Source organism: Phascolarctos cinereus, unplaced genomic scaffold (assembly GCF_003287225.1).
Source record: "Phascolarctos cinereus isolate Bilbo 61053 unplaced genomic scaffold, phaCin_HiC Scaffold_726;HRSCAF=1367, whole genome shotgun sequence".
Taxonomy (NCBI): Eukaryota; Metazoa; Chordata; class Mammalia; order Diprotodontia; family Phascolarctidae; genus Phascolarctos; species Phascolarctos cinereus.
In genome coordinates, this window is record NW_027556098.1 from 48,360,002 (window position 1) to 48,380,020 (window position 20,019).

At 35.8% G+C, this 20,019-nt stretch overlaps 1 protein-coding gene across 7 annotated transcripts in view; it reads left to right on the top strand.

Moving 5' to 3' along the window:
• The window catches only part of DYRK1A (dual specificity tyrosine phosphorylation regulated kinase 1A), a 188,235-nt gene that overhangs the window by 133,323 nt on the left and 34,893 nt on the right, over positions 1-20,019 (top strand). For 6 of the 7 annotated variants that reach the window (XM_020995858.2, XM_078146527.1, XM_020995857.2 and 3 more), the window contains 4 exons: positions 4,418-4,614; positions 8,881-9,000; positions 10,321-10,509; positions 19,363-19,510. In XM_020995858.2, coding sequence (XP_020851517.1) covers positions 4,492-4,614; positions 8,881-9,000; positions 10,321-10,509; positions 19,363-19,510 — 580 coding nt within the window. In that variant the 5' untranslated portion in view covers positions 4,418-4,491. The remainder of the gene's footprint in view (positions 1-4,417; positions 4,615-8,880; positions 9,001-10,320; positions 10,510-19,362; positions 19,511-20,019) is intronic. The other variant, XM_020995856.2, reaches the window with a different exon arrangement.

Genomic DNA, 20,019 nt, shown 5'->3' on the forward strand with positions numbered 1-20,019 from the left:
ACTCATTTCTTTCTTAATGACCTCCATAGGATATTATCCCAGTTGGGAAACCTCTAGATAAATTTGTTAACTTTTTGGACATAATTTGTACTTGTTTTCTAGAACAATTGAGAATCTCTCCAGAGCTACACTGAAAGTGAATTAACAATGAGTTTTTGTATCTTTTTTATGTTGCTGGATGTGAGATCAGACATTAGGACTGTTTTAATGTATATTTCTCTTGATTTTTAGTAACTTTCTTCCTTTATTTATACAAACTTGCTTTTGTAATTGTATTTTTATGAGCTCTGGGCTTTGGTAGCTTATTAGTTAATTCTTTTTCTCTTTAAGCTATGTTGTATTAATTTTGCATATACATATACACATCAGTGTATGTGTATATATATACATATATATATATATATATTTATATAAAATATAATCTCCTTATAGGTAGGAACTATTTCATTTTCCCTGGCACGTGGTAGGCACTCCTAAGTACTTGCTGATTAATTTTTAACAATCCGAAACATTTAATTATCATCTTAAAAGAATACTCTCTTCTTGATATTTTTGTTAGTAATGTAGAAAAAAAACTTATGGAGGCAGCTAGGTGGTACAGTGGATAGAGCACTGGCCCTGGAGTCGGGAGGACCCAAGTTCAAGTCCGGACTCAGACATAAAACACTTATTAGCTATGTGACTCTGGGCAAGTCACTTAGACCCGATTGCCTCACCAAAAACAAAACAAAACAAAAAAAACAAAACAAAAAACCCCCCCAAAACCCCCCCCCCAAAATCCAACACAGCAACAAAAACTTAGGATTTGTGGCTTTGTTTGGCATTCCACAGGTATAAGGAAATTTAATATTAATGTTTTTAATTTTTTTAAATCATTTGGGGTTCTCTAAGTAGAAACACTTTTGCTTTCACTTTTCTTTGTCCTGTTGTTATGTGTCAGATAATAGTGTAGAGAGTAGGCAGTCCTTGCATTATTCCTGATTTGTCTGCTAAAGTTTCTAGTGTTTCTTTGGTAATAATAGTAGGAGTTCTTGGTTTTATGTAGGTTTAGAAAGATAAAAATATTAAATGCATCCTTTATAGATTTTTACTCAAATACTATAGAGAAATATGAACAAATGTTGCTGAAAAACAACAACTAAATAATTTTATCATGAAGAATAGGAAGGAAAGGAAAAGAAAAAAAATGAGACAGTATACTAAAATTTGTAGGATATTATGAATGCTTAAAAGAAGGATAAAATTTATCTCTCTTTTTAAAAACTTATTAACAAAAAAGCATCAACTAGGTGGTGCAGTGGATAGAGCACTGGCTCTGAAGTCAGGAGGACCTGAGTTCAAATATGGCTTCAGACCAAACACTTCACACTTACTAGCTGTGTGACCCTGGGCAAGTCACTTAACCCCAATTGCCTGAAAATTAAAAAAAAACAACAAAACATCGACTGTATGTGTACCTAAGAAAATACCTTGCAAATCAATGAACTCATACATAGAAAACAAGAATAACAGAAGGAACATTGAAAATCAAAGAAGAGAGAAAATAGAAGACTATTGGGCTAATAAGTTAAGCTGAGTTTCTTTGGGCCAAGTTAATAATTCAGTGAATAATCTAATATTTTTTTGATTGAGAAAAAACAAATTATCAACATCTAATTAGGAAGAAAGTTACGACGTATGGAATAGATATAGCAAAAATTATCAGAAACTCTTAAAATAAATTATGCTACTCCCAAAAACATAAGATGCTCAAATGAACAAAACAGGAATAGAGAATCTAAATATCATCGGAGAGAAATTGTGCAGGCCATAAATGAATTCTTACAGAAGTGAAATTACATGTGAAATCATCAAGAAAAGGGAAACCCCCCCCCAAATATACCCCAGAAAAGAAATGTAAATTAATAAAAATCGTTCACTCCAGGGAAGGGAGGGTGGGTCTAGCAGTTTGTGGGGATCAGGAAACACTTTATGAAGGAGGTGGTCCTACAATAACAACAACATTGTAAAGACAAACAACTTTGAAAGACTTGAGCTCTTGATCAGTGCAGTGACAGACCACAATTCCAGAAAACTGGTGATGAAACAACATATCTACCTCCTGACAGAGAGGTGATAGACTCAAGATTCCAAATTACAAATATATCCTTTGGACATGGTCAGTTGACTTGAATCTATACTTCACATACAGAACAAATCCTTTTATTAAGGGGATTTGTTTTGTGAAGTTTGAATTCAGTCAGAGGGCTGCACTTTAGGACCTAGAGGGCCACATGTGGCCTTGAGGCCACAGGTTCTCCACCCCTGATCTAAATGATCCAAGTGAAGGCTTAGGAGAACCCTTTAAAGAATTCCAAGACAAAACATTTTAAATTTCAATCGCAAGCACTTAGTGGACACCTACTATGAGGTGGGCCGAGTGCTAGCCATTGGGAATCTAATGACAAATAATTAAATAAATATTCCCTGCTGACAAGGAGCTTACATTGCAGTGTGGCGCCAGGCGCCCCCGCGGGCCCCCCACCCCCAGCACTTGCAGTGGTGTTTTTATGTCTCCCCCCCCCCCCTTTGTTTGGCCCACTGAGCATAGCCTATTAGTGAGTAACACTTTTCAACACAGTGACAGCATGAGTCTTTGATTAAAAGTAATAACTTTAAAAAGTACATATTCATTCATTTGTGGTAAACGATATTCAGTCTCTTGTCTTGGTGCCTTTGCAAGAGACTATCCCATATATCTAAAGTATATTCTTTCTCTCTTTTTTAAAATAACATTTTTATTTTTTCTAAATTACATGTAAACACAAGTATTACTATTCATTTTTAAAAAAGTTTTAAGTTTCAGGTTTTCTCCCTCCCTCATTTCCTTCATCCATGAGACGACCTTACATTTTTTAAGGAAAGAAATGTATATGTATACCTATATACAGAATAGATACATGTAGAATAAATGTAAGATAAAAATAGTTGCAACATAATTGATATCAAACGTAGCAACTGAAGGGATCCAGACAGAGGCATTATTTAGAATGAGTTCTTAATTTGTACTCTGTAAACTTGTTTTAAAAAGTATTTTGATAACTGCCTTTTAGTAGAATTGATTGATTGCCTTTGTAATCCAATTAATTTTATTTTTAATATGAACAACAGGTAGCTAGGTGATTCAGTAGACAGAATGTTAGACTTGTCATCAAAGAGACTCGTCTTCCTGAGTTCAAATTTGGCCTCCGTCACTTAATATGTAGTGACCCTGGGCACGGTCGTTTACCCTGTTTGCCTCAGTTCCTCATCTATAAAATGAGCTGGAGAAGAAAACTGCAAACCATATTTCCCTCCCGTACCCTCTCCCACCCCCCCACCCCCAACACACACCCCAAAACGAAACAAACTACAGCAACAAACCCAGATGAGGTCACAAAGGATCAGGCATGATTGAAATGACTGAACTGCAACAATATAAGCATTATCAAGATGACCAGTTTGGCTGGACTGTACAGTACAAACAAGCCAGGCAGGAAATAAACATTTATTAATTGCTTACTTTGTGCCGTGTACTGTGCTAAGTGCTTTTTACAAATATTACCCTCATTTTATCTTCACAACAACTCTGGAAAGTAGGTGCAATTATTTCTATTTTATAGCTGAGGAAACTGAGTCTGTCAGGTTAAGTGACTTACTTGTCCAGTACTTCCTGTACATCCAGTAAGTATGAGGCCAGAGTGGAACTCTGACCTGACCCCAGACCCAGTGCTCTATCCAGTGAGCCATCTAGTTAGAAACAAAAAGAGAATAAAATAAGGAGGAGAATAATGTGTAAGGAGACTAGAAATATGAGTTGGTTCTTCATTATGGTGGATTTTAAAAGCCAACCAGAGGAATTTATATTTTATATTGGAGGCAATAGGGAACCACTTGAGTTTCAGTAGGGAAACACTTTCCTTAAAGAAAATTTTTATGGAGGATGGATTGAAGCACTATTACAGTTTGTCAGAGGAGAGGTGATATGTCATTTGACCTACATTTGATCTATGAAATTACATTTTCCAGCAGTAGCAACTCTCACATAATGCTTACCAGTTACAGAGGATTTTTTGTCTATTGATAGAAGTGGGTTTCCACTTCGATGAAATTATAGATCACTGAAGTAATAAAATCTGAAGATCCAGTATTGAAGTAGTTTATATAGCAGAAGACTTTTTGGAGTGTTTCTGTAAATGACAATCACCTTAGTATGGTTTAAAGTACTAAAATAATTTTTAATTAGAATTCTTTCAGAACATATCGTCTAATGACATATAAATATTATATTCAGTTTTGAAAGGTCCTGAATGAAGTTTAAAAACCCAAATAAACATCAGATGATTCACATATTAGGAGAATATGAATTTTTCCTTATAATTTTCTTTTCTTTTCGTAGGAGAGACTTCAGCATGCAAACCTTCATCTGTTCGCCTCGCACCATCATTTTCATTCCATGCCGCTGGTCTTCAGATGGCTGGACAAATGCCCCATTCACATCAGCAGTACAGTGACCGCCGTCAGCCAAACATAAATGACCAACAGGTTTCTGCCTTATCTTATACTGACCAGATTCAACAGCCTCTAACTAACCAGGTATGTTTGTGTCATATTAGACAGCTTAATTTTGGCATGACAGTTTATTGTTGCCTTAAAATTTGAGAAAATAAGAAATATGAGTGGTTTGATTGGGTTAGTTGAGTTTGTTTTTCTGCAAATTATGCGGGGTTCCAAATGTTTGTTTAAAGGTAAATTATTTTCAGTAGAATCAAATTATGTTTTTTAATTAAGGAAAATATACATTTTTACATCAGAGGAGAAATGTTAGTCCAGAAAATACTTTTTATAAAATTATGTCACTTGAAGTAATCACTTTGTTTATTAGAAGGTGAAAGCAGGTTATGATTTGTTATAGTAGAACATCCAGTTATCCTATTGGTTTGGGTATAGGTTACCCCTTAAATAACCTGCACCTCTAAAGTGAAAAGTCATTAAAGGAAAAAAAACCCTAAATTAAAAAACAAAGCATTTCTTTACTCTTTCTCTAGCAATTTTGCTGTAATTGCTTTAAAATACAATTTTTTATATTTACTTATGCTCTTTTTACATCACTTTCACTTTGTATATGGAGTATATCACTAATGATTTCCCTTTCACTCACAAAACCTTGTGGAACCCTTCCTCTTAACAAATAAGTGTAGTCAAAACATTCACCATGTCTGAAAAGGTATGCCTCATTCCAAACCTCAGTCTACTATCTTTCTGTTCTCAGGCAGGGGACATGCTTCAGTGTCAGAGAAAACTTTAATTCAATCTAATGAAAATAACCTCATAGTAATGAAGATGATATGTGCCTTAGAACATATGATATTAGGTCATGTGGCAGATTTTAGCAGTGTTGGTAATTCTTAAAATTCATTTTGGGAAATGAATGGATGATCAGATGTAAATTGATGTTATGTCCATAGTCAAGTAACTGTTTCATAGTATTCGAATGTTACTCCTGGAAAGAACCTTTATTTTACAGATAATGAAACTGAAGCCTAAGTAGAAGAATTAACTTTCCAGTGTTACACTGGAAAGTAAGGGACATAGCTAGAATTTGTCATTGTATAAGTTCTCTTGGTTCTGCTAATTTCATATTGCATCAGTTCCTACTTTCTGTGGTTCTCTGAAATAATATCTTGGTAATTTCTTATTATTGCAATAATATTCCCCTACATTCGCATACAAGTTTGTTCCAAATTGTGCCTAGTTCATGGGTGCCCTTAATTTCTAGTTCTTTGCTTTTCTCTTAAGTGCCAGTTCCCCCCTGCTTTAATCCCCAACTTTGGTATCAGAAAGTTTATTTTGTTTGCAGGTATTTAGTCTGTAGTGTTATCTGTTCTCTTGTTTCTTCTCTTCTCCCTATCTCTGTCCATCCTTTTTCTCCCCTCTGTCCCCCCCCCTTTTTTTTCTTTGGGAGTTTGTTATGTTTTTGAGACTGGGTCTTTCTAACTCAGGCTGCAAGTGCAGCAGCCATTTATGGACTGTGTAGCAACTACTGAACAGCACAGGAGCTTTGACATGCTCCATTTTTCTTACCTGAGCCAGTTTGCCTTTTTTAAACAGCCTGATGGCCCCATATTTATTGGTGTTGAACTTAGTGTGAACATCTTTCAGGATAGCAGTCAGTTAAAGCTCAGAACTCTCAAGGTCCTTGAGGGCAGAGACTGTCTTTATTTCTCTATATCGGAGCCTGGCACCCACTAGGTGCTTATTAAATGTTTATTGACTGACTAACCTACCAACCTCAGTCTCCTTGGTGGCAGGGATTACTTGCCAAATCACCACACCCAATTTATTATCTTTTAATCATCTTTTCCCTATCCCCTTCAGTTTCCACACTGAGTTTGATATATTTCTGTACCATACTCTTACTATGTATATGAATGCACTTGCATGAGTGTATGTAACTCTTTTTTGTCCAAAGTCCAGATTCAGTTACAAGTGAGGTTCATCTGATTCCTGACCCTCCTTACCTTTCCTTGTTGTTTGTGTACTCTTTTCTCACATCCCAGTTATAAGAAATAGCTAATATTACTCATTCTTCTTTTCCACATCCTCCCTTTTCTTTCCCCTTTTAAAGCTCTCAGAACAGAACCAGTCTACAGTGGGTGCCTCTGATGGCCAGACTTCTCTCATTACTCTTTGAAGATATTAAAGTTTTGAAGAGATGCTTGTTTCTTCTCTTATTAAAATGTTAGCTTTTCATCATTAAACAGCCACTTCTGGTTGTTCATATATATTTCTTTATAGATCTTTTGTTTGCATTTCAGCAACAGGAATGCTTGGTAGGCTGCTATTCCATACAAGTTCTCAAAAGGTCTATTTTTACCCCTGTAGTATGAAACTGAACTTTCTAGGGTAAATGATTCTTGGTTGCAGGCTTATCATTTGCCTTTTGGAATGTTGTATTCCCAGACGTCTCCTCATTTATAGCAGAAGCTGCAAAGTCTTGTGTGATCCTGAGCCCTTTTTTGCTGCTTGAAGTACTTTTCTGTGACATTGGAGCTCAGAATTTTGGCTTTGGCATTCCTAGAATTTTTCCTTTTGGTGTTTTTTTTTTTTTTAAAGGAGGTTATCAGTGGGTTCTTTCAGTCTTCACTTTGGCCTACAGTTATAATAGCTTTCAGCAATTTTCATTTATAATTTCTTAAAGCAAATTTTTAAAAATTATGGTTTTTAGGCAATTCATTGATTTTAAAATTATCTTTGACCTATTTTCCAGCTTGCATTTTCTTCTAATTTTTTTTTTCAGTGTTTTAATTTTGTTCTGTTTCTTGCTGTCTGATGGAATCATTGACTTTGGTTTAGTCTAATTTTCAGAGAGCCTGTTACTTTGCTAAGATTTACTACTTTTGTTCTTTTCTTCCAAATCTTTCCTCCTAGGGCTTTTATTTCATTTTTTAAATCTCTTGCTTCATTTCTTCTAGTTATTCATGTCATCCTTGTGGAAAAACTGTTTTTTCCTTTGAGTTCGTGTTTTTAATAGTTATGATGCTACTCTTCTATCTAAGTTGGATTTTTTGGCATCTATGAATCCATAGTAAGTTGCTGTAGAATTTCTAATTGTTTACCGTATTTCTTTGGGAATTGTTGCTGACCACTTACCATTTGAGAAGAGCTTTTTGTTCTTATATAATTATGGTTATTTCCCTGTGTATCTTAGATACCAGGCTCCCTAATCAGAGATTTGATATAAAGATTTTTTCCCCCCAGTCAGCCCAGTAATTATCTTTCCACAAATTCCTATTCAGCTGTAGGCAAGGCAGGTTTAGTATATACTAGGTCACTGTGTTGTCTGGTTGTCAAATACTCCTTATTACAGAGCTACATACGGTCTCTTTATAATAAATTTCTCTTATGCCACCCGGTTCTAGACGATGACCTTTTTCAGTGATCTGAGCAGAAAGATGTTGCCATTACTGTGAAGAAGTCTACAATATCCCATAGTATCTTATCAGTATTAAGACTTGGGTTATATTCTCAGTGCTGCAGGGTTATGACAGTGGCAAGGAACATGCTCAACTAACAAATTTAAATGGCTGCATTGAATTAAATGATGAGCAGTTGCCTTGAAAAATATGTTTATATTTGTATTTGCGATGAATGAAAAACTCCAAGAGACAGTTACTGGGTAATTAATAATTTATTAATTAGGCTAGCTAATAATGAAAACTGATGGTCAATGATTTCTCTCAGTAACCAAAGACAAATCATGGAGACACTGAATGCTTTAAATATTTTTGTAAGGGGATGCCCCAGACAAGAGAAATCAACCTTAATTGGTGGACATTTAATGAGGAGGAGGGCTAGAAGTCTTCATGCTGAGAACATGGCTTGATCATGAGACTTAGCCACCCCCAGCAGTCTGGACAGAGGAATTCATCTCCATTCAGACGACTCTGGTTTTCTCCTTCATGAGCTCGGTTGCCCTAGACTTCAATGGAAGGGTGCAGGGACTGGGACTCATTTCCTTGGGGCAAGAATTCACCTAGATTAAATTCTGTTTTCACTCTAAACATAAGCAAGGTCTCTTAGTTGGATGGGGTTAGGGTGAGCATGTTGCCTGAGAGTTAGGGACATCTCATCAATCAGCTGTGTCCTTTAGAGACTGACTGACTGACCTACAGGGGCTGGGCCCTAAATAAAGGATATAAAGGAGAAAAAGCCTTAATCCTAATTTAATAATTGCATGTTAATATAATAGCAAAATAATTTCTTTCACATTCATATGCAGAGACATGGATTTTAATTTTTAATTGTAGTTATAGTTAATGTAGTTTAGTTAAAAGTACTAGTCTTTTCTGTCTATTTAAGGTGATACCTGATATTGTCATGTTACAGAGACGGATGCCCCAAACCTTCCGTGATCCAGCAACTGCTCCTCTGAGGAAACTCTCTGTTGACTTGATCAAAACATACAAACATATTAATGAGGTAAGTAAGTAAATTATTTATTTCATGACAACATGATTCTGTTAAAGAGTTTTCTGCAGAGTTTTTTGTGAGTAATGGAGGCTGCAAACTTTTCCCTAATTATCATATTGATGATGAATCTGAAGCCTTAGTAAAGAATGACAGTTATTCCATGGGTTTAAAAAAATTACTATTTAAGTTATGGAAGGGCAGTATGTTATAGTGGAAAAGACATTTTCCCTGCAGTCAGAAATTTAGGGTTTAAATGTTTTTCTGACAACTTATTCCTTGGACAAGTCATGTATCCTCCCTGGGTTTCACTTTGCTCATCTTTAAAATGAGTAAGTTCAACTACACAGCTTCTGAGGCCCATTCCAGATCTAAATCTATGATCCTTTCAAATTATTTTTACCCATGCTTTGACTCTTCAGATACCATCTGTTAGATATTGTCAGACACTACCCATTACATATTTTGGATTCTGTCAAAGATATCTTTGGAGCATGATATCAACTTGCCTACTTTAATCCTGATTCAGTAATTGGTTATTGAATGAATGTTCCTTTAAGAAAATGGATGTGTTTGTGTTTCCTTTTATGCTTGGAATTTAGCCCTGTAATTCATTTGTATTAAGGCCAATCATCTCATGAGCTTTTTGGAATAGAGGAATGAGGAAAGGTATACATTAGTGTGGTTAAAGAGGTGGTAGTAGTGTATTTATACGTTTTATGACATTTTGATATTATTGAATGGTATTACTATTTTATTATTGTGTCAATGGAGCATGATAAAATTAAAGAAACTTCTAAGTGAGATAAAGGATCTTATTCATTATTGTCATCTGTACAAATTGTCTTGACCTTTATTAATCTGAAAATATGGTCATTCAGTTTTTTTGGATGCAGAACATTTCATGTGTTTTCTCATAATAATTTAGTTTATATTTTGAAAGTATCAAGCATTATAATATTCGTTTGATTTTTGTAACCATAGCATAAGCTGTAGGTATAGTATCTTCAGGGTGACATATATTTTCGCAGATGCTTTTTTGGATGTTCTTTTGTCTTAGTAACTTATAAGAAAAATAACAGTATTTACTGCATTTCTTTTGAAAAGGATATAGGTTCAATGATCACAGAAATCAGATCTTATTTAAACTTTAGCTTGCATCAGCATAGTAACAGAATAAGCATTTCAGTGCTTTTGAAGGAATTAATCTATAGTACATGAATCCATTAGTGTTAGCAGTTGTACTCTACTTACCAATTTCTCATAAACTGTTATCTAAATTATTTGCATACTTAGTAATGTAAAAATATAATTATGTATCTTGAATTTCAGGTTTACTATGCAAAAAAGAAGCGGAGACATCAACAGGGCCAAGGAGATGATTCTAGTCACAAAAAGGAGCGGAAAGTTTACAATGATGGCTATGATGATGATAACTATGATTATATTGTAAAAAATGGGGAAAAGTGGATGGATCGTTATGAAATTGACTCTTTAATAGGAAAGGGTTCCTTTGGACAGGTAATTCCGTCAAAAATTATTAAATTGTTTGAATTGAGAGGATAGTGTAGATCTTAAAATAGAGACTAAAAAAATCACAAGATACATTTTTCTCTTGTAAGTGTTGGATGTCTATGCATTCAGTAATTACTGAGGTTTGGGAGCTATAAGAGATAATGTTACTTTTTCTGCAAAGAATTTATTCTCTTTAGTATTGTATTTCTAGACTTTCTTTATGGTGTATTCTTTATCATATGTGCACCAGAGATGTGTTTGTGTTTGTGGGGGGTGGGGGGTGGGGTTGTGCTTCGTTCTTGAGGAGGAACAGGACATCAGCAAGATGATGCCATGACTTGCAAGTGAATTTAAGTGAGGGACGGCTGTGCAAAATTACCAGTCTTCCTTTCTCCTCTGGAGTCATCTGGGTCCAGTGGCCAGATACAGATTGTGATGACTGGAGATGACCCAAGATGCAGTGGGAAACCTTGGCCTTTTTAAGTTAAGGTCTTTTCGAGTTCTTACTTTGTCTGAGGCAATGCCCCTTCAGTGATTAGGGCTGTTTAAGAAGTGAGCCAAGGGATGACCCCTTTAATTAAAAAAAAAAAATCAAAGTGCATTTCGGTATAGCCAGTGAGGTGTAATGAAAAGAGAGCCAATATCAGAGACACCTGGATTGAAGTGTGTCCTGAGTAAGTCACTTAAACTCTGATTGAGCCAGACAATTCTCTAAGATTAGAAGTTTCAGAGAAAGTAATCATCTGTATTGAAGAGGAAATTCATTACCAACATGGAAGGAATCAATCTGAAGTCTGGTAAATATTTTAAATTATATAAATGAATCTTTTACTCTCCCCTGGAAAGTAGCTATAAAGTTAAAATATCTCACATGTCAGAGGAAACCTGGAGGAATAATCTCAGTCTGTAACCCCCCTGTATTTTAAATTTTTTCTTTTTCTTTTATTTTCACTTTGTTTATTATGCTTTTGAGTTTGATGTCTTCCCTCCTAAGTTATTAAGAGTGGCATAATTATATGTAAAAAACATAATTCAGGTAGTTCAGTTCAGTGCAGAATTTGTCATTCAGACAATACTGAGTGTCATGATACTCATTTAACTATATATGTAAGTCAGCTTTTCTCATATTTAATGTTTAGCTGTGAAAAATTAATATAAAAGTAGACTAGAAAATTAACTGAATTTTAATTATCTATTGGAAAATTAGAAAATTTAATTATATTTTCACTTCATGTTTTATTTCTAGTATTCCTACATACCCAGTAATGAGGTCTTAACTAATTTGCTTTTTCCTAAATTTTCCTTTTTCTCAAAAAACACATATTGGCATCAGAATCTTGATCAATTAATAAGTTAATGGCACTATAACACATTATTCATTATATTCTATGATTCTTTGAGTTGTTGTTTTGATGAAAGACTATATATTAGTTTAAATTTAGCAGTTTCTTGGTTTCATTAAACCATCCCTTTGTACAGTAGAGATGGTTATATAGATTTGAGATTGATTAGAAAAAAATGGAACAAAATAAGTGTAAAATATTTATCTTTTTTTGTACTCACAGTATGTTATAAGAGAATATAACTTAAATTTTTCTTTGTATATAGTTCCACATACTACTTTAATACTTTCATAACAAATCAGATTTGCAAGATACTTGGTGCCCTATTGAAACTGTTTACAGATTGGAAAGAAGTAAAAAGGTTATTAGTGTGATCTGAAAAAGAATTTTTCTTTACTGCTTTTCACAGTCAGCTAGTTTTTACTTAGCTCTGTACTTATTCTATAGTTAAGCTTCCGTCATTACGTTGTCATTTTTAGTATCCTTTAACTGGTATTGGACTAAAATTGGGACAAAGAAATGTAAGATTTTATTATTGAACTTTTTGCAGTTTTTCATTAGAAACTTTTATTTTAAAGGTATTACTTTGATTTTCCTTGATTTTGGTGACTCACTTTTCCTAAACGGTTTTATTTCATGGCCTATAGTGAATTTTTTTTTTTTGAAGATTTTGAAGTATTAAAGATAAAATAGGTTATTTGGAATTTCTTGCCCTAGGAATTTGTTCATACAGTTGACAGATGCCAATCCTACCATTTAGTTTTTATCTGCATCTTAATTGGTCTTTAAAACAAGGGGTTAAAAAAACATACGAAAGTTGGCAGCATAGTTTGGTTAAAAGAGAACTGGATTTGAAGTTGAGTGCCTGAGTTCAAAGAGCGTTGGTAGTAGGTTAGAATTGAGCTCCTGCTGAGCTTATTGTCACAAAATCAGAGAAACTGTAGAGTTGTTAAGGATGCTTGAGGCCATCTAGCCTAATGAAAAACCTAGAAGAAGCATTCTCTAATGTAACCAAAAAATAATCATCCATTCTTATTGGAGGCCAGGCCTAAAATAGGCCAGTCTGATGAGTTCAAGGTTTAAGATACAATAAACATTTGTGGATGGTAAAAATCAAATTGAAAACCACTTTGCTACTTAAGTATTAAAATAAAAATGGGACTTTCCTCCTTAGTTAGCAGATAGATCTGCAGGTGTTTGAAGCTGTGGAAACAGCCTCAGCAGTTCCCCCAACCTTCTGTAAGCCTTTTTTGTAATTTGATTACCAGCTCTATTCACTATGAATAATTAGATGGGCATGGAGTGAAGTAGAAAGACACTCAGTCAGTACCACCATCCTTTCAGTTCTCTAGGTGTCATCTCCAGGTGATATCTCTAGCTGTCATCCTTGACTCTTTAACTATCTGGTACAAGGCACTGTATTTCCTGATTCTGGTCATTTTCATTTGTTGTCTCCCATGTTTGGAATGCTTTTCATTTCTGCCTCCTGGCTTTCTTTAAATCCCAGATAAAATCCTACCTTCTACAAGAAACTTTTTCCAGATCCCTTTTAATTGCAGTGCATTTACTCTGTTGATTTTTTTCTCCCATTTATCCTGTGCATAGCTTGTTTGTATGTAGTTATTTTCATGTTGTCTCTCCCCTTAGACTGTGAGTTCCTTGATGGCAGGGTCTATCTTTACCTTTCTTTGCGTCTCCAGTGCTTAGTATAGTGCCTGGCACTGGTATCACCTGCTTTCCATTCAGTAGAATCTTTGCTCTGCTGAAGAGTTGATGATCCCTTCCACATTGCCCCTTTTCCCCATTACAGGTCTTAATCATCTGAATTAGACTAGTTTAGAAATCATAGGCCTCTTGCTTGCAACTTGTTCCAGCACCCATTTAATACTGGAGCTCAACCCATACTACCACACATTCAGTGTTCCCTATTTTACCTGGTCCATGGGATCATAACACTCTGATTGACATTCTGAAGAAATGCCTGTATTATCTTGGTTAAGAGGGGTCCCCTCATATACTACAAAATAGCATCATGGTCACTGTGTCCATCTGAATAACGAATCTAGTCCTGAATCTCTGCTTTGTGACAGTACAACATACAAACTCAATGCTATGGAAGGCATCGTCAAAATTCTGCCATCAGTCCTTACCCCAAAGATATTATCCCCTGTGCCCCCCCCCCCAATTGTGCAGTACTATTCTATCCAGGCCCCAGACCACCCAGCCAAACTATTGCCAATGCCTAGGAATCAGTATAGATAAAAACCTTGTGTTCCTCATCCTCCAAGACCCTCTTACATGTTATATCCATTCACCTTACAACTTGGCCCATTGGGATGATTTGCCATGACTCTTATCCCTGAAGTTGTCCTTGGCTATTGGATTCCTAGCTGCCAAGGTCTAGTTGTATATCTCTTTCTCATAATGAGCAGAACCATCTATAAATCCTCAAAATCGTGTTCTCAGTACGTAGGTCTAAGGACCATTGGGCAAACAAAGAATTGGAGTAGGGACTGGAAGAGTTAAGTCTCTGGCAACTTCACAACATCTTGTAGGAGAACTTATCTTGCATTACTCCACTCATTCATAATGGGCATTTGGATGAAGTCTAATAGTACTGACTGCATCAACCATTGAATTAATCCAGGATCCCAATAATAGGTAAGCAATTATTTTTCAGATGTAATAGAATGAGTGACTACTTCAGGGAGCGTGTGGTCAAGCCCTGATAGTATTTTGGTGTCCACCAAAAACAAGCAAACAAAAACCAAAACTTCCACTCAGCTTCATCCTTATAGTATGAGGCTTCTAAGGAGATAGATCCCACAAAGTCATGAGGGCCTTATAGGAAAGACTCAGCCCACTTTGAGACTTAATAGTCTGTTGTCTGTTCTTGTCTTTACTCAATAGAAGTAGACTTGTGAGTAACTAGAGATAAATAAGAGTTTATCAAAATATCCATATGGGAAATATAGGTTTTTCAAAACCTGAAATGTTCATTAAGTTGTTAGGTTTCCTTTTTAATTAATGGAGGAACATTTGGGGGGGGGTTAGGGTTTAATCTTCACCATTTGTTTCTTGAGCCATTCTCTGATTAAATGCCCTTTGTCACCATGGCCTCACACATGCCATTCAGCATTACATTATTAAATAATTGTGGAAGTCAGTGCTCTCAGGAAGTGGTGTGTTTTTCAGATTTCTTCCCACTAAGCCAGTAATATGAGGAATTCAATAACCTTGAGGAACAGTGGTGAAAGTATACTGAACTTTTTCCCACATAAAGGCTCCTGACTGTGCCTAGTCATGAAAATATAGAAGGCATTGGTGAAATCAGTGACTCCAGTACACCACACTTTAGAGTAGGCTACCTGGTCCATTGTGTTGACCAGTTCAGGAACAACTGCAACAATTGCCTTAATAGCTTATTTAGCTCTGTTATGAATTTCCAGGTACTATCAACTTTTTTCACTAGTCACGTGGAATTGTTAGGAATGTAATGAAGTACTCCTCTCAAGAGTGAGGTTAGGCCAGCTTTCTTTTCCCCACAAAGCTCCATTGCAAGCCTTCACTTGAAGATCTCTGCTGTCACTTATGTGACTTTGGACACATGACAACCCCAAGTTCCCCATCTACAAAATGGCAATATTAATGCTTTCTCTACCTACCTCAGGCTTGTTATGAAGAGAAATTGTTTCCTATAAGTGGTGAAGTGTATTCTTTTCCAGTTATTCCAAATCTGGGCTCATAGCAACTCCCATGGTAGCCACACTAAACCTTCATGTTAATCGCTGTCATGCTGCCTAAGTTCTGCCCTAATGAAATTAAAGGTGTATTTTGAAGAGACATTGGTGGTGACGTTGGTGCGACATTTGCTTTGCTGCCATGCGTGTGCATGTCATGTCCCCCCCCCCAAAAAAAAAAAATAAATGATCCCTTGGGTTTGTCTTTGCAAAAGTTTGGTGGTGATTTTGCAAAGGCGCATCTAATCACTTGAAAGGATCAATGAAATTTGCCATTCATAACAGGCCTAGATTGAAATTGTGACTTCTGTCTCAACCTTGATCATCAAAGCCCTGAAAGAATAAGAAGAATATTAAGAGGAGTAGAAATCTCACTCTCAGTGAAAGTATCAACAGATGAGACACGGATCTCAGGCAAGAGATCTATCTGGAAAAATTGAAGAGTTGCTTGGGCCAGCCCAAACCACTGGCTGCAACATTGACTGTATATATCCTAATTATGTCATTGATGATATCAGTAGTGGTGTTGTACATCCAGTGAATTAAGAGCTATAAAGGGGACTTATAATAAATTTAATGTTTTATCATAATCAAAAAAGAAAGAAATTGCTGTGATCTTCAGTGGGTTTTGGTTTTTTATAGGTCTAGCCTTTGACATACAACTTAGCTTGTCTGGGTATCAGTTTTCTTACATATAAAATGGATAACTTAGACTAATTCTCTTCCAGCTTTAAGTTCGGTGATCCTAATGAATATAATATTTAATATTATTAGTCCAGACTGCTTTTGGGTGTACAAGTGACTAGATGTTTTCGTACAGAATAAGTCATAATTCTTGGTTCCTTTTTTTTTTAAGTGAGAACTTTTGGTATCAGTGAGTCACTAAGCATTTATTAAATGTCTACTCTGTAGCAGTCTCTGGGCTTGATTTGAAGAATATGAAGACAAAATATGGAAGTCCATTTTCTCAAGGAGCTAATGTTCTATTGACAGAGACATGTGCTTGTAAAAATATATATTGGATAACTAGCAAATATATACAAAGTGGATAAAAGGTAATGAAGTAGGGCAGTAGAAGTTGGAAAGACATCTTTTGGAAGATGGTGCTTGAGCTGTACATTGAAGGAAGCGAGGGATTCTCTGAGACAGGTGAGGAAGGAGTGTATTCCAAGTATGGGGGGTGGTTAATGCATAAGCATAGAGATGGGGGGATGAAATGCCATGTATAAGGACAATTATCATGACCAAGTATATAAGTAATTACCATTTGCCTGCTATTGGCTAAGAGTTGAGGATACAAATAAAGCCAAAAACATGGTGGGGGAGATGACATGCAAACAACTATGTACATGCAACATAAACAAGGTCATTTCAGAAAGAGTTGGGGTGGGAAAAGAAACTAGAAAGGACATTCCTGCAGAAGGTAGGGTTTGAGTTGAGCCTTGGAGGAAGACATGAGGTAAAAACAAGTAGGGAGAACATTTCGCAGAATGGGGAATGTCATGTGAACATCAAGGAGTGTAATACAGTTTGATTGCAGAGTAGATGAAGGCATGTAAAGTGGAAGAAAACTGCAAAGTTAGGGAGAGGCCAGGTTGTGAAAAGTTTTAAAAGCCAAACAGGATTTTCTATTGGCTCTTGGAGTTAATTGAGCAGAGGCGTGACATGGTCCGGTATGTGCTTTCTGAATATCACTTTGACACATCTGTACAGTGAGGTAATGAGATCATTCAAAAGGCTGTTGAAATAGTTCAGGCATGAGATGATGAGGGCCTCCACTGGAGTGAAGGCTGTGTCAGAGGAGAGAAGAGTATGTATTCAAGAAATGTTCACAAGATTTGGCAACAGACTGGCTGTGTGGGGTGACTGTGAGTGAGGAATCAAGAATATCACTGAGAGATTGGGATTCTAGGTGAACGATTGGTGGGATGATGATATCCTCAAGAATAATAGGGGTGTGGGTGGGGATGTTGAGGGAAGGAGAACCGAAGGTTAAGGGAAAGATAAGGAATTCTATTTTAGATGTGCAGTTTCAGATGCCTGTGGGCTATGCAGTTTGAGACACCCAAAAGTAATGAGAGACTAGAAGTCAGGAGAAAGATTAGTACTGATCTAGGGATCTGAGAATAATCAACATGAAAATGGTAATTAATTCATGTGAGTTGATGAGATTGCTAAGCATGAAACTTAGTATAAAGGGAAAAGAGTAGATAGCCAAGGACAGAACCTTGGGGGACCCCCTGTGATTGTTAGGTATGACCTGGATGAAGTTCCAGCAAAGGAAACTAAGGAGTGGTTGGACAGGTAGGAGAAAAAGTAGGAAAGAGTGGTGTCATGAAAAACCAGAGGCTAGAGCATTCAGGAGAAGAGGACATTGTCAAAAGCTGCATAGAGGTCAGCAAGAATGAGGATTGAAAAGAGGTTATTAGATAATGCAACATAGAGATGACCAATATGGCTGGATTGTAGTGGGGAAATGGAAGAGGATAATGTATAATGAGGCTGGACAGTAGCTTGGGGCCAGATCGTGAAAGATTTTAAAACTAAACAAGAGGTTATATTTGACCTTTAAGTCAGTGGGGAGCCACTGGAGTTTATTGAATACGAGAATGATGTGGTCACACCTACTGTTAAGGAAGCTCATTTTGGTAAATATATATGGAAGATGGATTGGAATGAGAAAGACACTTGTGGTAGTAGGCTAATTAGGAGATTATTTTACTAGTCTAGGCAAAACAGGTGAAAGATGAGGAGCAGCTGAACTGTGGTGGATCTTTGAATAAAGAGAAGGGATAAGATAGATATGAGAGATGTTATGTATGCAGAAACAGCCTGATACTTCAACTAATTTGATAAGTAGGATTTGTGAGAATGAGGAGCTGTGGATAATGCTAATGTGGATAATGGGAGACTTCAAAATTGGTGATGCCTTTTTCAGAAACAAGGAATTCTAGTAGAGGGGAGGACTACTACTTCTAGGTCTGCCTTTTTCATTCAAGAAGAACAAATCTAATCCTTCTATATGTATTTAAGGTATTTCTGATTACTGAAGCATTTTCATTTGTTATTAATTTAGTTTTAACAATTGTACTTGGATAAACATTTTTTCTCCTTTTTTATTTGTTCTTAATGAAAGCAATTGCAGAGAGCAGGGTGGGAGTCAGTCTGGTACTTTGAGTCAGAATTACTAATGATTTTTAAGGAATCCAAATAATACTAAAAGCTAGTGGTTCTGGGAACTCTAGCTATTTGGTGAAATCAGTGTAGTCCCATTTTTTGAATCCTTTAATTGCCTGTTTTGTTTCAAAAAGGCAAAATGATCCACAAGTTAAAGTTGTTTGATGTCTTTAACAGTCTATCAAATGTGATCCCCAAAAAGGTCATAAAACAGAGAACATGATCTGTTCAGGTAAAGCTGATACGAAGAATAAAAAAAATTTTTTTTGGAAAATGTATAGTTAATAAAAACAGTGTTAAAACACTGGAAAATAAAAGTAACTTAGAAGTAGCAGAAAGATCATAACTAGGAAGAAGGAAAATCTGGGTTCTAAACTTAGCCCTACCAGTACCTAGCTGTGTGACCACTTAATTTCTGGGCCTTGTTTTCTGTATTTATAAAATGAGCAAGGTAGACTAGAGGAGGCCTCTCCTAGCACTGATAATACATTTCATTGACTATGAGATGTGTTTCTCTATGTGTTTAATTAGAATTGTGGAGCCTTTTTCATGAATAAAGTATAGATATAGCTGCATAACAATTCTTTTTGTTTTTATAGGTTGTAAAGGCATATGATCGTGTGGAGCAGGAGTGGGTTGCCATTAAAATTATTAAGAACAAGAAGGCTTTTTTAAATCAAGCCCAGATTGAAGTGCGACTTCTTGAGCTTATGAACAAACATGATACTGAAATGAAATACTACATAGGTAAATCAAAGTTAAATGTTTGCTTTTTTTTACCCTTCCAATCTTTAAATCAAACTATTTTTTAAGGTGCTTGATTAAAATTTCCAGCTAACATGCACAACTAAGTTGCATTTGGAGACTAATAAATTTCCATATATGAGCCTCAGTTCTTCCCAGTATCATTCAATTTTTAGAACTCATTCATATAAAAATCTTCCAAGTATATATTTCAGGAGTATATTTCATCCGCATATAAAGCAACTCGTAATTAAATACTTAATTGTATCCATGTTCTCATCAGTTCTCAAATTTACTGCTTACATCAGTGGTAAAGGTCAGAACTTCCATCTACTTTTTTAACTGGTGTATATTTCCCCATAAATCTTCCATGGGGAGATGTATAGCTCTCCAGCCCTACATCTGTAATTCTATGGTTGCTAAAGCATTTAGTCTGTCTGTCTTTTCCCATTCTCTCCTTACATAACCAGTAATACTTACCTCCTGTTATGATCATACGTTTCTGGGATGCT